General features: G+C 34.1%; 1 protein-coding gene across 4 annotated transcripts in view; it reads left to right on the forward strand.

The window, feature by feature from the left end:
- Septin10 (septin 10) overlaps positions 1 to 17,227 on the forward strand; it is a 64,997-nt gene that overhangs the window by 22,527 nt on the left and 25,243 nt on the right. For 2 of the 4 annotated variants that reach the window (XM_015499658.2, XM_048810237.1), the window contains exons 2-6: positions 1,909 to 1,977; positions 4,795 to 4,912; positions 5,303 to 5,498; positions 9,712 to 9,898; positions 15,513 to 15,674. In XM_015499658.2, coding sequence (XP_015355144.1) covers positions 1,909 to 1,977; positions 4,795 to 4,912; positions 5,303 to 5,498; positions 9,712 to 9,898; positions 15,513 to 15,674 — 732 coding nt within the window. Of the gene's footprint in view, positions 1 to 1,908; positions 1,978 to 4,341; positions 4,361 to 4,794; positions 4,913 to 5,302; positions 5,499 to 9,711; positions 9,899 to 15,512; positions 15,675 to 17,227 lie in introns of those variants that run through there. The other 2 variants (XM_048810235.1, XM_048810236.1) reach the window with 2 other exon arrangements.

The raw sequence follows: 17,227 nt of genomic DNA on the forward strand, positions 1-17,227 counted from the left end.
GTGGTTCATTGGTAGAGCACTTGCCTAGCATGTGCGATGCCCTGGATTTAATCCCTAGTACACACACACACACAAAAGAAAAGAAATTGTACTTTATGAGCTAACACAATGATGGGCATAGGAGTTCTGTAAATAATAGTTGTTTTTATTTTATTTTAATTTATTTTTTAAATAAATGACAGCAGAATGCATTATAATTCTTATTACACATATAGAGCACAATTTTTCATATCTCTGATTGTATATAAAGTATGTTCACACCAACTCATGTCTTCATACATGTACTTTGGATAATGATGTTCATCACATTCTACCATCCTTGCTAACTCCCTGCCCCCTCCCTTCCTCTCTTTCTCCCATGCTCCCTCTCCCTACCCCTCTATGAGTCAGTCACCTTATATCAGAGAAAAACATTTGGCATTTGTTTTTTTGGTATTGGCTAATTTCACTTAGTATTATCTTCTCTAGGGCCATCCATTTACTTGCAAATGCTATGATTTTATTCTCTTTTATTGCTGAGTAATATTTCATTGTTATATGCCACATTTTTTTATCCATTCATCTACTGAAGTACATCTAGGTTGGTTCCACAGTTTTGCTATTGTGAATTGTGCTGCTATAAGCAATTCACAAAACTCAACTCAAAGTGGATCAAGGACCTAAGAATTAAACCAGAGACTGTCTAAATAGAAGGAAAAGTAGGCCCTAATCTTCATCATTACTAAGACTTCCTACAGCGCAAGAATTAAATCCAAGAATCAATAAATGGGATGGTGGATTCAAACTATAAAGTTTCTTCTCAACAAAAGAAACAATCTGTGAGGTGAATAGAGAGCCTACATCTTGGGAGCAAATTTTTACCCCTCACACATTAGATAGAGTACTAATCTCTAAGGTATATAAAGAACTCAAAAAGTAAAACACCAAAAAGAAAACCAAATAACCCAATCAATAAATGGGCCAAGGACCTGAACAAACAATTCTCAGACGAGGATATACAATCAATCAACAAATATATGATAAAATGTTAATCATTTTAGAGAAATGCAAACCAGAACTACTCTAAGATATCATCTCATTCCAGTCAGAATGACAGGTATTATGAACAAACAACAATAAATGTTGGCGAGGATGTGGGGAAAAAAGTACAATCATACATTGCTGGTGGGACTGCAAATTGGTGCAGCCAATATGGAAAGCAGTATGGAGATTCCTTGGAAAACTGGGAATGTAACTACCATTTGACCCAGCTATCCCTTTCCTCCTCGGTCTATACCCAAAAGTTATTTTTATTTTAATTGGGTGACTAAGGGACTTGTCTAAGTTTTAAAATCCATACTTTCCCAGCCCTTGGATCATTCTTAACATTTCTATTTCCCTGGCATGCCGCAGTGGACCATAACTAGTTTTGAGTACCACCTTGGCTTGTAGAGTATTTTATTAAATATATATATTTTTATAACTTTATTTTGTTTATTTACTTTTTATGTGGTGCTAAGGATGGAACCCAGTGCTTCATCCATGCTAGGCAAGCTCTCTACCACTGAACTACAGCTCTAGCCCCTCATGGAGTATTTTTTAAGTGAAATAACTTACTTTCTGTTTTAATCCTGCAGAGTCTTTTAAATAAAAGCAGCAGTCTTTGCCCTTCTCTCTGTAAGTGGGAGTTCACTGGTTTCTTATAATTTTTGAGTATGTATTCTTGTATATGGTGAATATTATTTATTTTTTGCTTATTTAGTAAGCCAAAAAAATTTAAACATGAGTCCATAGTATAGACTTGCAAGTCAAAACTCAGTGATGACGGCAATATTAGATCCCATTCCTAGTGTAAATATATTATTTAGGTAAATGTTTATACTGTAATGTATTTGTTTTATTTTTAAAGTCTTTTTTTTTTCTTTCCAGTTCTTTCATTCTCACATGGCATTCAGAACAGCTTCTATGCCCTCCCCATTATGTGAAGCTGAAGAGAGAGTGAGTCTTTTTTTAATATATTACATATTGTCCCTAAATACTTTTATAATTTAAAAATAACTACTTATAGAATTTGTAGACTCTTATGTAAGTATGCATAATGTTCCTATTAAATTGTTTTCTATTTATTTTTTCACTTGTTATTTATTTTTTAGTTCTTTTGTTTCTGGTTTTAAGCAGATTAAAACTCCAGGTGCTTCAACAACAACATTCCATAAAAAGACTAGCATGGTTAGATTCCAGCACAATTCTGGGAGGGGAAGAAATAAAGACTAGCACTGCTTTGGGTGGGCACATTGCAGAGCATGGTAGGGGCAGACAACTTTGGATGACAGAATGTGGAGACCAACTGGGTGGCCTCGCCAGATGCTTTTCTGCTGCAAGATTAGACCTGATGTTTCCAAGGTCCTTCTGAGTGTGCCTGTACAGTAGGAATGGTTTGGTAATGCATGTTAGAAGTTATATTTAAAAAGAAGGGTAAATTTAACTTGATGAAAGAGCTATGCTGTTAAAAACAGAAAATTGCAAGTAAAGCATGGTAATTCAATGAGATGAAATAATTTCCTTTAGTTCTGGGCTCCCATAGCTAGAGTCCCTTCTTGTTTTCAAGATGGTTTCAGATGGCTGGGTTTTTATGCAGAGCTCCCCTTCAAGCTCTTTCAAGTTACTGGCTGAACGCAGTTCCTTGCTGACTGGCCTTCCATTTGTTCCCAGAGACCATTTTCTTTTCCTTGCCACATGGCCTCTACTATTCTAAAAGCCAACCAGGCAGAACTTCTGGCAGGTCTTATCTTCTTTGTGTTTCAGATTTTTTTAGCCACATCCATCCCCCCCCACCCTCCGCCAACCCCAGATCTTTTTAGCCAGGAATGCCCAGACCCTGTTAAGGGCTTGCTTAGTTAGGTCAGGGCATACCTATGATTGCCCTTTTTCTAGAGCTACCTGAGTTGGCACCTACATCACATATGCAAGTTTTCTCAACTGAACCTAGATTAGTTTTATTAAATAACTGAGAGAAGATGTGTGCATACCAGAGGCTATTTCATTATTCTGCCCACTGCACATGGTAAAAAGCAATCCTTTCTCACCTGACCTGTGTCTCCTCCCTAGTGGTTAGTCTGTCACTACCTTTTGAGATATTTCCTTCCATATTCATATAGATGTAAGAATATATACATACATAAAAAAAAGTTTATTTTCACACAAATCACAGTAAATAAATTACTGTTTGGATACTTAGTTTAAAAGAGTCATACATGTCCTGGCATGCATCAGTATATGCTTCAATTTGTATATCTATACATTTGAGTTGTTTCTACTATTTGACTATTAGGAATAAAACTGCTATGAATGTGTGTCCTTGTTTGGATGTATGTTTTAACCTCCAGGTTGGATTTTTGTTTTTATCTAACATTTTTCCAAATTCACTGTACCATTTTGTATTTGCACCAGCACATTCTCAGCATTCCATTTGTTCTTCTATCTTCAACACTTGACATCATCAGTCTTTTAAATTTTAGTTATTTTATGTGCATCCAATGATATCTTACGCCTTTTTTGGATTAATGAGTATTTTTATGATTGGTTCCATTTTATCTCCACTCTGTTTTTTCTTTTTAAAAATGTTGATCTAAGCTTTAATTTATGACATTTTACCTTCAAATAATACCATGGTATATATAATATAATTTTTCTTTTTTATTATATAGTATGTATCATGGAGGTGCTAGATTCTTCTTCCAGCTTTGTTCTAACAGGCTGATAAATTGCTGTCTTATCACATTGATCACTTTGAGACTTGGTTATCGGCTTGGTTAGGGCTAGTCTATTTCAGTCATGCCTTCATACTAGGGAACTTTTCTAATTCTTGGGAAATAGTCCTTAATCCTAAAATGTGGACTATCTAAGATTGAGGTGTTTCTGAGGCCTCTTTAACTTACAGACTTAAAATTTAAGAACCTCCTTTCTCTCCAGGATGGTACTCTTTAAAAATGCTCAGCTCCTAGTGCTGCATGACAGAGTCTCAGTATTCCTTTTGTCCTTGTGCAGTTTGGCAGTCAACCATGTATTTGAGGGGAATGTGTTTGCATATTTTGGGCTTCTTCCATTCCAGAATTCCCCCACCCCCCCTCAATTTCTAGCCAGTGTTCCTGCCCCAATTTTCAAATGACTTCTTAACCCAGTAAGACTATTTCAGTTCTTCCTGAGCTCCATCTTTGTACCCTCAAGGGAGAGTACAAGTGGTTGGGGGTGTCCTGAAGGATTTGCTATGTGAATGTGTATCTCACAGAGTAGATTCCCTTCCCTCTAGAGTTTTCATTCTTTCCAGAGTCTGTGTCCCTGTGACTTGAAAGAGTTGCTTATAATTGTTATCAGCAGGGAGGTAAGTTTGACGTGAGTTATACTGTCACTACTGGAGCTGAAACTGTAATTTTGTATTGTACTTTTTTTTCACTTCATGTCTTAATGAAGGATTTTTCCAAGTCATTAAAAATTTATCGTAAACATTCAATGACTTTAAATTCTCCATTTTGTGAGTGAATATGACATATTTTATTTGAATGTTTTTAGAAATGAAATGTTTTACTGTTAAAATTTGTGCTGGACTTTTGTATTGAAGGGAATAAGAAATTTATGTTTTGAGGATCTGGACACTGATTTTTTTTTTTCCTCACAATGTACTTGATCATTGTCTTAGGTGAATAGTAATAATTGTAAAATCTTTACTTCCTTTGATAAATTCATCCTTTCAAGTGTGCCTTTTTCCTGTTCAGTCAAGGTCATTTTAACTGTGGCTGTTGTTTTTGTTTTCTTCAGAAAAGAGAAAATATCCGATCCTTGACTATGTGTGGCCATGTTGGTTTTGAGAGTTTGCCTGATCAGCTAGTCAATAGATCCATTCAGCAAGGCTTCTGTTTTAATATTCTTTGTGTTGGTGAGTGCCACTAACTCTTCCTCTGAATTCTTCCTCATGTTCCTTGTGCTCATTCCGTTGTTAGTATAAGCAGTATGAAGCTCATGTTATCAGTTTGAGATCATGAGCCCAGGGATTTTCTTACTTATTTAAATTATTTCAGTTTTGTTTTTCTTAGCTTTAAACCTTTTGTTGTTCCATAAACATTTTAGTGCTCTTTTCGGAATTCTGAGTAACTTAGTGTACACATTAATTTCTCTGCTGATGACTTAGAACCAGCATTATGTATTTCTTTCATGGACAACCCTATCTTTAAAATATTTGCAATCCTTGAAACTACTCTGGGAATTCGCAGCTGTTTCTTCTCACCCATTCTATGTGCCTATGAAGATGTACCTTTCTTTCTTTCAGGGGAAACTGGCATTGGAAAATCCACACTGATTAACACATTGTTTAATACTAATTTTGAAGAACATGAAGCCTCACATTTTTGCCCAAATGTTAGACTTAAAGCTCAGACATATGAACTCCAGGAAAGTAATGTTCGGTTGAAACTGACCATTGTGAATACAGTGGGATTTGGTGACCAAATAAATAAAGAAGAGAGGTATGTGTTTTCTTTATGTATTAAAACAAGTTTTCTTATTTCAGGATCAAGACATTTGCCTTTTGCCTTGTGAGCTTTGGTTTGATTTTCCTCTATGGCAATCCATACCTTTCCTCCCATACATTATTATTATTATTATTATTATTATTATTATTTTTTAGCAATTAAGCAATGTTTTATTCTTATTAACAAATTGACATTTTTCTGCCAACTTGTCTATTTTCTTTAGAGTAATTTGAATCAAATTACTAAAATGTGTATTTCAGCAAAAATAGTTTTAATTATTTTCTGATATTTGGTGTATATTCAGTGATTGGTATTAGTTTTCAGACCAAGGATGATTATTGTTGAAAATAAAATATATACAAGGCCAAATATATACAATGGGCAAATACATGGTTCATGAGTTATTTTTGCAATATGCCAACTAAAATAGTTATATTAGTAAGCATTGTAGGAAAGTTTTAATAGTGAAATTTTAATTTATATTTTACTTTAGTATATATTTTCCTATAGTATTATGAAGATTAATGATAGATTCTATATCAACTTTAAGCTGCGAAAGAAAGGGGTAAATAGATTGGGTGAAATTAATTACTTTTTGAAATGTATATATTTTCCTTATTATAGGCAATTTTTTAGAGGGAAAATATTTTGTACAAATTGACCTGATATATATTTGCATATAGCCTTTTCGACACTGCATTGTGTTTTAAATATGAAGAAATTATTTATGTGGATTAGTGGCAGGTATAAAAGCCTTTGATACCTTGTTTTAAATGTTATTAATATTTGTAAGATGGATAGCAACTTAGAACTAATGAAAGTATTTTTAATTCAACTTAAACTGCTAACTAAATTTCTTTGTAGGATGAAATAAATTCACAATACATTTAGCTTTCTATGTAAATTTATCCTTGAGTTTTAATTTGCCTTTCTTCATTAATTTATTTGTTAGATTGTTTTTTGGCAATTACCAAGATAATATGTAGATACGTTTTCACTACATATCAGTTGGAACCCGCTTTGGTCATCTCCTCAGGCCCTGTCCCATTTCTCTCCCCAGAAAAACTACTGCTGTGAATTAGGTATTTTCCCAGATATTTTTCAGTTTTTAAGTTTCTTTTATTTTAACAAAGATTTATTGATGCATAATTTAAATAGAATAGATTTCATTGCTATCAAATATAGAATTCAAAATTAGTTTTGACAAAACTTGTAGTTTTGTAACCACCATCATTTCTTTAATATAGGAAATGGCTTTGGGCTTGGCATTTGCCTATCAGTCCTTAGCCACAGACTTTAGGAGTATGCTCTTCAGATCTACAGAGCTTTTTGTCTGCAGCTCTTCTCTGTCTAGTGTTCTGCTCCACAGATTTCAGTCATCGTGGTCTCCCTAAACTTCTTAGTCTTTGCATCTTGGTGAATATATCAGGCTACTTGCTGTCTTTCAGTATTCTGCCCAGTAAACCTGTTTCCATGCTGGAAGCTGAAAAATTCTTAGTGTTCCCCTCATTTATTGCTTTTTCAATGATCATAGTTTTATACTGCCTGTTGTCCAACATCCAAAATCCCTTTTCTCATATATGTTGTCTTAGTTTTTAGGTTTTAGGTGGAAAGGTAAATTCAGTCCCAGTTATTCCCATAATGAGTAGAGACAGTTTATTTTTCTTTTCTTTTATTTATTTATTTTTTTAAATTCTGGACTGTACTAGGGAGGATTTGTGTATTTTGTTGAACAGTAAGGAGTGATTGAGGGCATCTTCACCCTATCCTCATCCTAGAGGTAAAGCTGTATTTTTTACATGTGTTAGGGGTTTTTTTGTTTTCTCTTTTTCTCTTGGTTTTGGTTCTAGTTTTGGTTTGTTGACTTTGAGTTTTGTTTTAGATAGAATAAGAAAGTTTATTTTAGTAGTACATTTTTTAAAAATGTGAATAGACAATGTTGGTGTTTGTTTTTCGATGTTGGGGAATTGAACTCAGGGGCTCTTTATCTCTGAGCTATGTACCCAGCCCTTTTTAAATTAAACTTATAATCTTGGATACCACTTTGGGATCACTTTTTCATATTGTGTTCTGTTCGGTATTTTTCTTTTAGTGTTTCTGTAATTGTTCATTTATTTATTTATTTGCTATGCTAGGAATTCAACCCAGAGCCTTACACATACTAGGAAAGTGTTCTACCACTGAGCTATATCACGCCTTACTATTCCACAAAATACACAAATCCTCCCTAGTATAGTCCAGCATAAATAAATAAATAAATAGATATTGTTAGCTTTCTGAAATGAGATTGAAGAATTTTAATTCTTTTTCTATTTTTTTGGATTAGAGTTAGTTTTCCCTGAGATGTTTGCTAAAACCAACCAAGAAAGCTAATTTGGAGTTACTTAACTTCACTTAGTGTTTATAGGACTATTCTAGAGTTGATCTTTTTTATTTTTTGAAAATGTTTTGGTGTTATACTTTTCCAGGAATCTGTTTTGTGTAAATTTTCAAATTATTAGCCTAAAAATATTGGTAATACACTCCTACTATCTTTGTATTGTCTATATCATCTGTAATGATACCTATTTTACTTTTCAGATATTGGTTATTTGTACTAGTTTTCATTTTCTTTTTTTAAATTTTTTTTAGTTATAGATGGACACAATATCTTTATTTTATGTATTTTTATGTGGTGCTGAAGATCAAACTCAGTGCCTTATGCATGCAAGGCAATACTACTGAGCCACAACCCCAGCGTCTTGTTTTCTTTTTCTGTTTGATGAGTCTCAACAGAGCATTGCCAGTTTATTTGGTCTCTTCAAACACCAAGTTTTGACTTTCTTGTTCTCAATTTTATCCTTTTTTTTCCTATTTCACTATTTCTATTTCTTATATTCTGTTTATTTAGCAAAAAATAATTTACGGATTTCATTTTCAAAAATCATAAGCAAGGCATTTGATAGAGGAACATTCACATGTAGGTCACACAATAGGTCATGTTTTAAGTCATGAATGAAAGCTTCTTTGGAATTTTTATATCAAATATGTAATTGAAACAAATTTTACTAGTATTTTGGGAAGGGAATCCTGTTAGGTTACGTTTAAACCAGTTTCCTAGAATTACTTACTGATGTTCATAATAATCACTCTGATAATGAAGTAAATTCTTTATTATTCTAGTTCTTATAGCAAACAGAATTATATGATCTTTGTCTTCACATTGTTTACCGTCTGGACAGGGAGAAAAGGTATTCTGTGGGTTTAAAAGAGGTGATGATCCTCAAGAACTAGAATTGTCAGGCAACTTTATAGAAGAATTCAGTTCTATCCACATTTATCAAGTTCTTTAGCTGAACAAGGTACTGCTCTTTTTGGTCTACAAAGATGATTGCAAAGGTGACCAGGGAATTTGAGGTAGGAATTATTTGCTATTTATTTTCACTTGGATTTGTTTAAGGAGGATAGTTAAGGGTAGAAAGGTAAGTTGAATAGGCAGTGATTTAACATATCATAATGAAGTAGGATGTTCACAAACTACTCTTGAATTGCTGTTAGCATACTGGCCTGCATGTGCCTTGTGATTTGATTTGCATTCTAAAGGATGAATAGACTGAGACAACCAGAGGGAAGACAACATTCTAAGGGGGAGTTATCTGAGTAAGAACTTGGAGCAGAGAACATGATTGGCCATTTCTTTGTTCATAATTAGCGAAAAATAAAACCATGCCAATCAGTATTCCTAGATACTTTCAGCTGATGTTTGCTTTTCCTCTTTACTATGTTCATGCCTTTACAAATCTGATTTAGAGAAAGTCCTGGACTTTGATTGAAATATATTTTTAGTTGATAACCCCGAGCCTTTTTTCAGTTAGTTAAATAACATGTCATGGTTACAAACTAGATTCTTAGCTTTCTTGAGCAGTCTGAGAAGTATGGGAACCTTTATTATAATGGGACACAACATGTGAATGGATATGGAAATGAATCATTGTAATTCATTACTGTATCAAGCACAGTTTGTTCTGATGGTTTGTGAATATTACCTTTGTGTATATGTTATACACATTGTTTTTTTTTTTTTTTCAGTAAGTTATGTGTTTAGGTTAGCATATAAACTCTTTATTAATTGGTAAAAATACAGTCCTCAAACTTGAGAGTTTTACAAGTGTCTTATCAAGGTAGCATAGATATGTTGTATTAAATATTTAAATAATTATATTTTCAGCTACTTACCAATAGTTGACTACATAAATGCTCAGTTTGAAGCCTATCTCCAAGAAGAACTGAAGATCAAGCGCTCTCTCTTCAACTACCATGATTCTCGCATCCATGTGTGCCTCTACTTCATCGCTCCAACAGGCCACTCTCTGAAGACACTTGACCTCTTAACCATGAAGAATCTGGACAGCAAGGTGGGTTAGGAAAGTAATCAATAAATTAGACATTAAATGTGTGTGGACTGCTTAAATATATTTATGGATAGATAGTGTATGTATTGTGACTTTTATCTGTGCATCTTTAAAACATCTAATACATTTCTGTCAGCTTATTTTCTGGAGGAATTCAGTTTGGAAGATGAGATGCAAATACAAAACATTAAAATAAAAGTTCAGTGTCATTATTTTTAATATAGAAATTATGTAACACTAGTTTTAGGTTACAACACTATTAAGTAAGAGGAAGAACTTCATTGACAAAGATTGAAGTACAATGTTTTATCACATATTTAGTGAAATATGTTTTAATTTGAGCCATACCAAGGTAAGTTGATATGAGCCAATATAAATTTAGGGAGCTTTAAAAAGACTGTAAATCGACTCAAGTTTAACTTTTATTTAAAGCTAAATATATTGCTTAAATATATTGCTTTATAAGTTAAAACTACTTACTGTCTTATACCAAAAGAAAATTCAATCCCAAGTAGTGAGAAAGGCAGCTTTCAGAATCCTGGATACTAATTTTATAAAGTATGGTTTAAAAATATAAGGGCATTCTGGTTGTTCTGCTTTCCTCTGTATAGTAATACAGTAATTGATGTGGAAAGCAGGAAGACTACCAGTGAAACCTTTGTGCGTAGGTTGATTTACTTTTGGCATAGTCCCTAGGCTTTAGCAAAAACTTGGTGAAGGTTAATAGACTTATCATGTGAAGAGATGTGATAGACTTAATCATTTAACCAGTTATCTTCATAGTGGAGCCTTATGTGGGAATTCATATTTGTGAAAGGAACATAAAACCAAGAGCATGGGATTGAGGTTGTGGTTTAGCGGTAGAGCGCTCATCTAGCACATGTAAGGCCCTGGATTTGATCCTTAGCACCACATAAAAAATAAATAAATAAAACAAAAATAAAAGGTTAAAAAAAAAAATAAGAGCATGCAACATAAGCTGGAGAGAAGAAACGTGACAGTAGTATAAAGTGTGAATAAAGACTAGTGCAGTGGCACACGCCTGTAATTTTAGCAACTTGGGAGGCTGAGGCAGGAGATCACAAGTTCAAAGCCAGCCTCAGTAGATTAGGGAGGCACTTTGCAACTCTGCGAAACCTTGTTTCTAAATAAAATACAAAAAAGGGCTGGGGGTGTAGCACAGTGGTTAAGCACCCCTGGGTTCAGTCTACACACCCCCGTCTTCCTGCCCAAAGACAGTAGTGTAATTTGGTGCCTATGGAATCTGGTTTCAAATGTTGGATCTGTCGCCTATTACTTATTTGATCTTGGGCAAGTGCTTTTAGCCTTCTGAGTCTTAGTTTTCGTACTTATGTACAAACCAGCAAGAAGCCCTACCTTAAGGCCCAGGTATGAAAATTAACTAAATTAATCCATGTAAATAGAGGGTTTAACAAATAGACAATCTTAGTAAGACAGCTATCATTACTTTGTGAGAATTAAATGAGATAATGTATTACAAAGTCCCTGTTATATTGTGCACATGAAATACAAAATGTATAGGCATGCAAATATGTTGGTTCACATTTCTCAGTGGTCAGAATATAGACTATATTTCATAAAGTTTTTTTAGTACAGTGTATAAATATATATTATATAATCTCCAGCTTTGATGATTTAAAGATGTTCTTTACTTTTTATGATAAACTATAAACTACCTTATAAAAAACAAGCACCTGCTTCTGTTATTTGTATAAGAATGCTGTTTCAGAGTTAGCTGAGGTCTACAGGCTTAATACACTAGTATAAAATAGATAGTAGGAGTCGGGTATGGTAGTGCACACCTGTAGTCCCAACTGCTTCAGAAGCTTAGGCAGGACGATCCCTCCACACCAAGATTTTGAGGCTGACCTCCTCAGCAGAGTGAGACCCATCTCATAAAAAAGATAGGACTATAGCTTAGCATACAAGGCCCTTGGTTCAGTCCCTTGCAATACAAAACAAAACAAAATAAAACAAGAAGTTAAATATATATAAAATATAAAGTAATATAAAATAGGCCACTCACTGGTTCAACTTCAGTCCAACTACATACCAGCTATTGCCTCTTGGGGCAAACTAACTAGGCTTTAGCTTTTACATTTGTAAAATAGGAGTACATGCTCATGCTTGTTATAAAGATTACCTGATATCCTTCAGCAGATGAATGGATAAAGAAAATGTGGTATATATACACAATGGAATATTACTAAGCCATAAAGAAGGGTGAAATTGTGGCATTTATTGGTAAATGGATGGAACTGGAGAATATGCTAAGTGAAATAATCCAATCCCAAAAAACCAAAAGCTGAATATTTTTTTTAATGATATGCAGATGCTAACACACAATAAGGTGGGAGAGGAGGGAAGAATAGAATTTCACTAGATTAGACAAAGGGGAATGAAGAGGGAAGGAAGGGAGAATGGGAATAGGAAAGACAGTAGAATAAATTATAAATTTCCTGTGTTCATGTATGGATGTACGACCAGTATAACTCCATATCATATACAACCACAAGAATGGGAAGTTACACTCCATGTATGTATTATATGTCAAAATACATTCTACTGTCATGTATAACTAAAAAGAACAAATAAAAAATTCAAGAAAACAAAATAAAACAAAAACCCAAAAATAAATGTATCAAAAAATGGAAGATATTATTAATAGGAAAACTGTGTGAGGGAAGGAGGTATATGGGAATACTCTGTACTTTCTTTCTTTTTTTTTTTTTAGAAAGAGAGAGAGAGAGAGATAGAGAGAAAGAGAGAATTTTATTTTTCTTAGTTTTCGGCAGACACAACACCTTTGTTTGTATGTGGTGCTGAGGATCGAACCCAGGCCGCACGCATGCCAGGCGAGCGCGCTACTGCTTGAGCCACATCCCCAGCCCACTCTGTACTTTCTGGTCAGTTGTTTTGTATACATGCTGCAAAGAACAGTCTTGAAATTAGAATGCAAACAAAAAAAATTACTCGAGATAACTTTAAACATTTATCACAGTGCCTGGCACATAGGAAACACCTATGTTGCTTATTATTCTGTTACTTGAAAATACTTTTAATTAGCAGGCACAAACTTGTTCAGAATATTCATATTTTGGTATTAGAGGTCCTTACTAACCTGATGTCCACCTTTAGCCTTCAAGTCTTAGAGAAGAGTTAGCAGGGAGTAATCTATATTAATATGATCCCTTAGTTGATTTTCAGGAATAAACAGGAAAGATAATGATCACTTACTTGTTCAGCAGTCCAGTCTGCAAACTCTTAGAAAACTAGCTCTAGATGCATATCATGTACTGCCAAAGACTTTGGAAAGCATCACAATCTTGTTTTGTTATTTGCAGTGCTAGGGATCGAACTCAGGGCCTCAAGAATTTTAGGCAAGCACTCTGCCGCTAAGCTACATCCTTGTCCGAGTGTTATCTTTTAAATAATACTGTATTTCATTCAAACAAAATGAAACATTTTATGGTATTATAAAAGAAAATCTGCATCATGCATTCATTGAAGATTGTCATTACCCTGTCGAAGATTGTTGCTGCTCTTTTCTGCTTTATTCAGTTGATGGGAGAAAAATGCTAAACTTGGGTCTTCTTTATTAAAATCCTGCCTTTAGTTTTCTATTGTATAAACCAGACAGGAATGTTATAACTAAATTTTTGTACATGTTTAAAGAGAAAACTTGAGGCATGCTTCAATTATGTCATTTGGTATTTAACATATATGGATGTGCAATATTTTTATAGTAGCAACTATTACCCACAAGACACCTGGCAGGCCTAGAGCCTAATTTACACAAGAGTACTAGATAAAAATGAGCAATGATCTTAGTTCCTCAGACCTCCAGCCTTTCTTTTTTTTTAAAGAGAGAGTGAGAGAGAGAGAGAATTTTTTAATATTTATTTTTTAGTTTTTGGCGGACACAACATCTTTGTTTGTATGTGGTGCTGAGGATCGAACCTGGGCCGCACGCATGTCAGGCAAGCGCGCTACCACTTGAGCCACATCCCCAGCCCCCTCCAGCCTTTCTTAACATAATTTTCTATTGTTCCTATAAGCCAAACACTTGACTACTTTTTAAGAAAGTTACTTTTATCTTTTGTAGAGGATGAAAAGTGTCCATCTTTGGCAGTATGTATTTTTTTCTCTCCCTTTGATAGGCATGTAAATGTTAATGTTTAGCATTCAGTTCACTTCTGCCTTTTATTGTGGAAGTAATCAGAAGTTATTGACCTGGCATAATTTATTGAATATGTAAGTATAGAATACTGAAATATCCAAGTATATATACTGAATCATTGTGAAATTGGAGAAGATAAAAGTTTAAGAATGTGGGCTGGGGCTGTAGCTCAGTGATTTTATTTTTACTTTTATTATTTTGAAATTAACATTGCCATCTCACTGTCAAAGGACTGGATTTATTTATGTGTTAGTTGATCTTCAGGATCCCACATCTCTTTCTCCCTGGCAGTGATAGAACTTTGAATAATGGTAATGAAGTTATTTCTTTGTGTCATGAAGACTTGTAGCTGGTATTGGTGCAGTTTCCTTTCTGTGCCATGTAGGTAGAAGTCTTTGATGACTGGGACACTGATAGGGAAAAAATCAGGGCTAAAATGGGAGGCAGAAAGAGAAATGTCACTTGTTTTTTCATTTTGCTGAGGGACCAGTCACTAATTACTTAATGCTTAGATTATTAAGAAATAAAAGTTGTTAGTGAAGTAAGCAGGCATTTTCAGTTTACTCTTTATTGTATTTTACATATTTTCTGTGTGATGGAATTGTAAGACACTTCAAGGGAGAGAGAAGACAACGCGATGTCTAAGCCGGGATTGAACTCGGGGACACTGAGCCACTGCAGCCACATCTCTAGGCCTATTTTGCATTTTCTGTAGAGACAGGATCTCTCTGAGCTGCTTAGCGCCTCATGATTTCTGAGGCTGGCTTTCAACTCTTGTTCCTCTTGTCTCAGCCTCCCGAGCTGCTATAATTACACACATGTGCCACCATGCCTGGCCTGAAAGGTTAACCTCAACAAGAGCTCTGCTTTCTTTGTATTACTATTATTGTTATTGTTGTTAGTGTGTGTCTATGGTGTTGGGGCCTTGCATATACTACACATACTAGGTAAGTGCTTTACCACTGAGCTATACCCCCAGCTCATTGGGTCTGCGTTTTAAAAGCAGTTACTATGAGGCCAGTATCTATAGGGATAACTATGTAAGGGATATGTGTGTTTTTGAGAGAGACAGAGAGAAAATGTGTGTGTGTATGTGTCAAGTGAAAGCCAATGATTATTTGAGTCAGAGGTCTACTTATTTTTTCTGTAGAGGGCCAGAAAATAAATTAGGCTTCCAGGCCACATGGTTTCTGTGGCATCTACTAGTCTCAGCTGTTGTAATAAGAAAGTAGCCCGTGAATGAGCATGGTGATGTTCCAATAAGTCTATTTATATAAGCTGGAACATAGTTTATCAATCTGGTCTGGGGTAAGGAATTTTATTTACAGAGACTGAATGGTTTTGTGTGAACAAATAATTACAAGATTAAAAATGAATCCTCAATTATATGATTTTGTATTTCTTTCTACCTAATAGGTGAACATTATTCCAGTGATTGCCAAAGCAGATACAATTTCTAAATCTGAATTACAGAAATTTAAGATCAAGCTCATGAGTGAATTGGTCTGCAATGGTGTCCAGATATACCAGTTCCCAACAGATGATGATACTATTGCAAAAATCAATGCTGCAATGAATGTAAGCTCCTAAAGGAATGTCAAGGCTGTTTTACATGTGAAAATAACTTGTGATTCATGTCACTGCTACAGTAGTCTCCCTTATCTGAAGTTTTGCTTTTTGAAGTTTTAGTCACCCATGGTCAATATTAACTAAAATATTGAAAATATTAACTAGCAAATTCTAGAAATAAATAATTTCTAAGTTCTAATTCATTGTGTACCATTCTGATTGATGAAATCTCATCACAGGCATTGTGTCAACTTACATTATAAAAGGAAGGATGGGCATAGCATCATGTATTTTAAGAGAGACTGTCCTCATTCATGTTATTTTTATTAGCAATATATTGTTAAAGTTTTCTTATCTTATTATTAGTTATTGTTAATTTCTCTATGTGCCTAATTTATAAATAAATCTATCATACATATTTTATGTGTGGGAAAAAATAGTGAATATAGGGTTTGGTACTATCTGCAGTTTCAGTTATCCAGTGGGGATCTTGAAATATATTCTGTCTGGATAAGTGGGGATCATTGTGGTGTATTTTCCCTTGTGTTTTCCAAAAATACTTCAAACAAAGTGAAATTTTTAAAAAGCACAAGAAGAAATAAGCATTGTTAAAACTGTTAAAAGATAATGAAAATATATTTCTAAGCATTTTTTCCTTCCTCCCTGCTTTCATCTGAATAAAGCTATGCAGTTGTGAGCTCTGTTTAATTTGTGGAGCTCTATTTAATTTGTCTAAGAAAGATTGCCTTTCTGTCCTGTTTTAAACAAATGTGAGCATACTCTACAACCTCCCTTGGAATGTTTTAGAGTCTAAGTCTTCAGGGAGATCTCTTCAAGCTGGTATTCATGTACACCCTCCTTTATAGTACCCATACATACATCCGAAACATTGACTAATCAAGGATGACTAAATTCTTTTTACTTTCTTTAAACTATCACGTTTCTTAAATATCTGGTGTTATTTTGAAGGATTGTGGGATTGGGACTAAGACAGATTTAATCATATGCTGTATAAGAGTTATGGACCTCCCCAAGACTGTTAACTAATCTATAAAATTAGGTTAATAGTACCTATTTTAAGAGTTGTCACAAGGATTAAGTGATACACTCCTAGTTAAGTACCTAACAGTGATAATCTTTAACTGGTTTTTTGTTTTGTTTTATTTTTTTAGAAAATGAAAGTAAAAATTTATTATACAAAGTAAAAATAATAGTTTGATTTAGAGTAGGAGTCACTTATCACACAAAAACACTTTATGACACATGGGATTCTTGAGACATCCAACTCCATTCTGGCCTTTAGGGGTCATTCACATATTGTTTGTGTTTCATTAGTTCATTAAAACAACAAACGTTTCTTGTTCCAGGTACTTCTTTTTTTAATTTGTTTAAATTAGTTACACATGACAGTACAATGATCTCAACATATCATACATTTGAATCAGATGGGGTCTAATTTCTCATTTTTCTGAGTATACAGGTTGCAGAATCACATTGGTCATGCAGTCACATATATACCCACAGCAATAATAATGTCTATTTTATTCTGCTGTACTTCCTTT

Source organism: Marmota marmota, unplaced genomic scaffold (genome assembly GCF_001458135.2).
Source record: "Marmota marmota marmota unplaced genomic scaffold, marMar, whole genome shotgun sequence".
Lineage (NCBI taxonomy): Eukaryota > Metazoa > Chordata > Mammalia > Rodentia > Sciuridae > Marmota > Marmota marmota.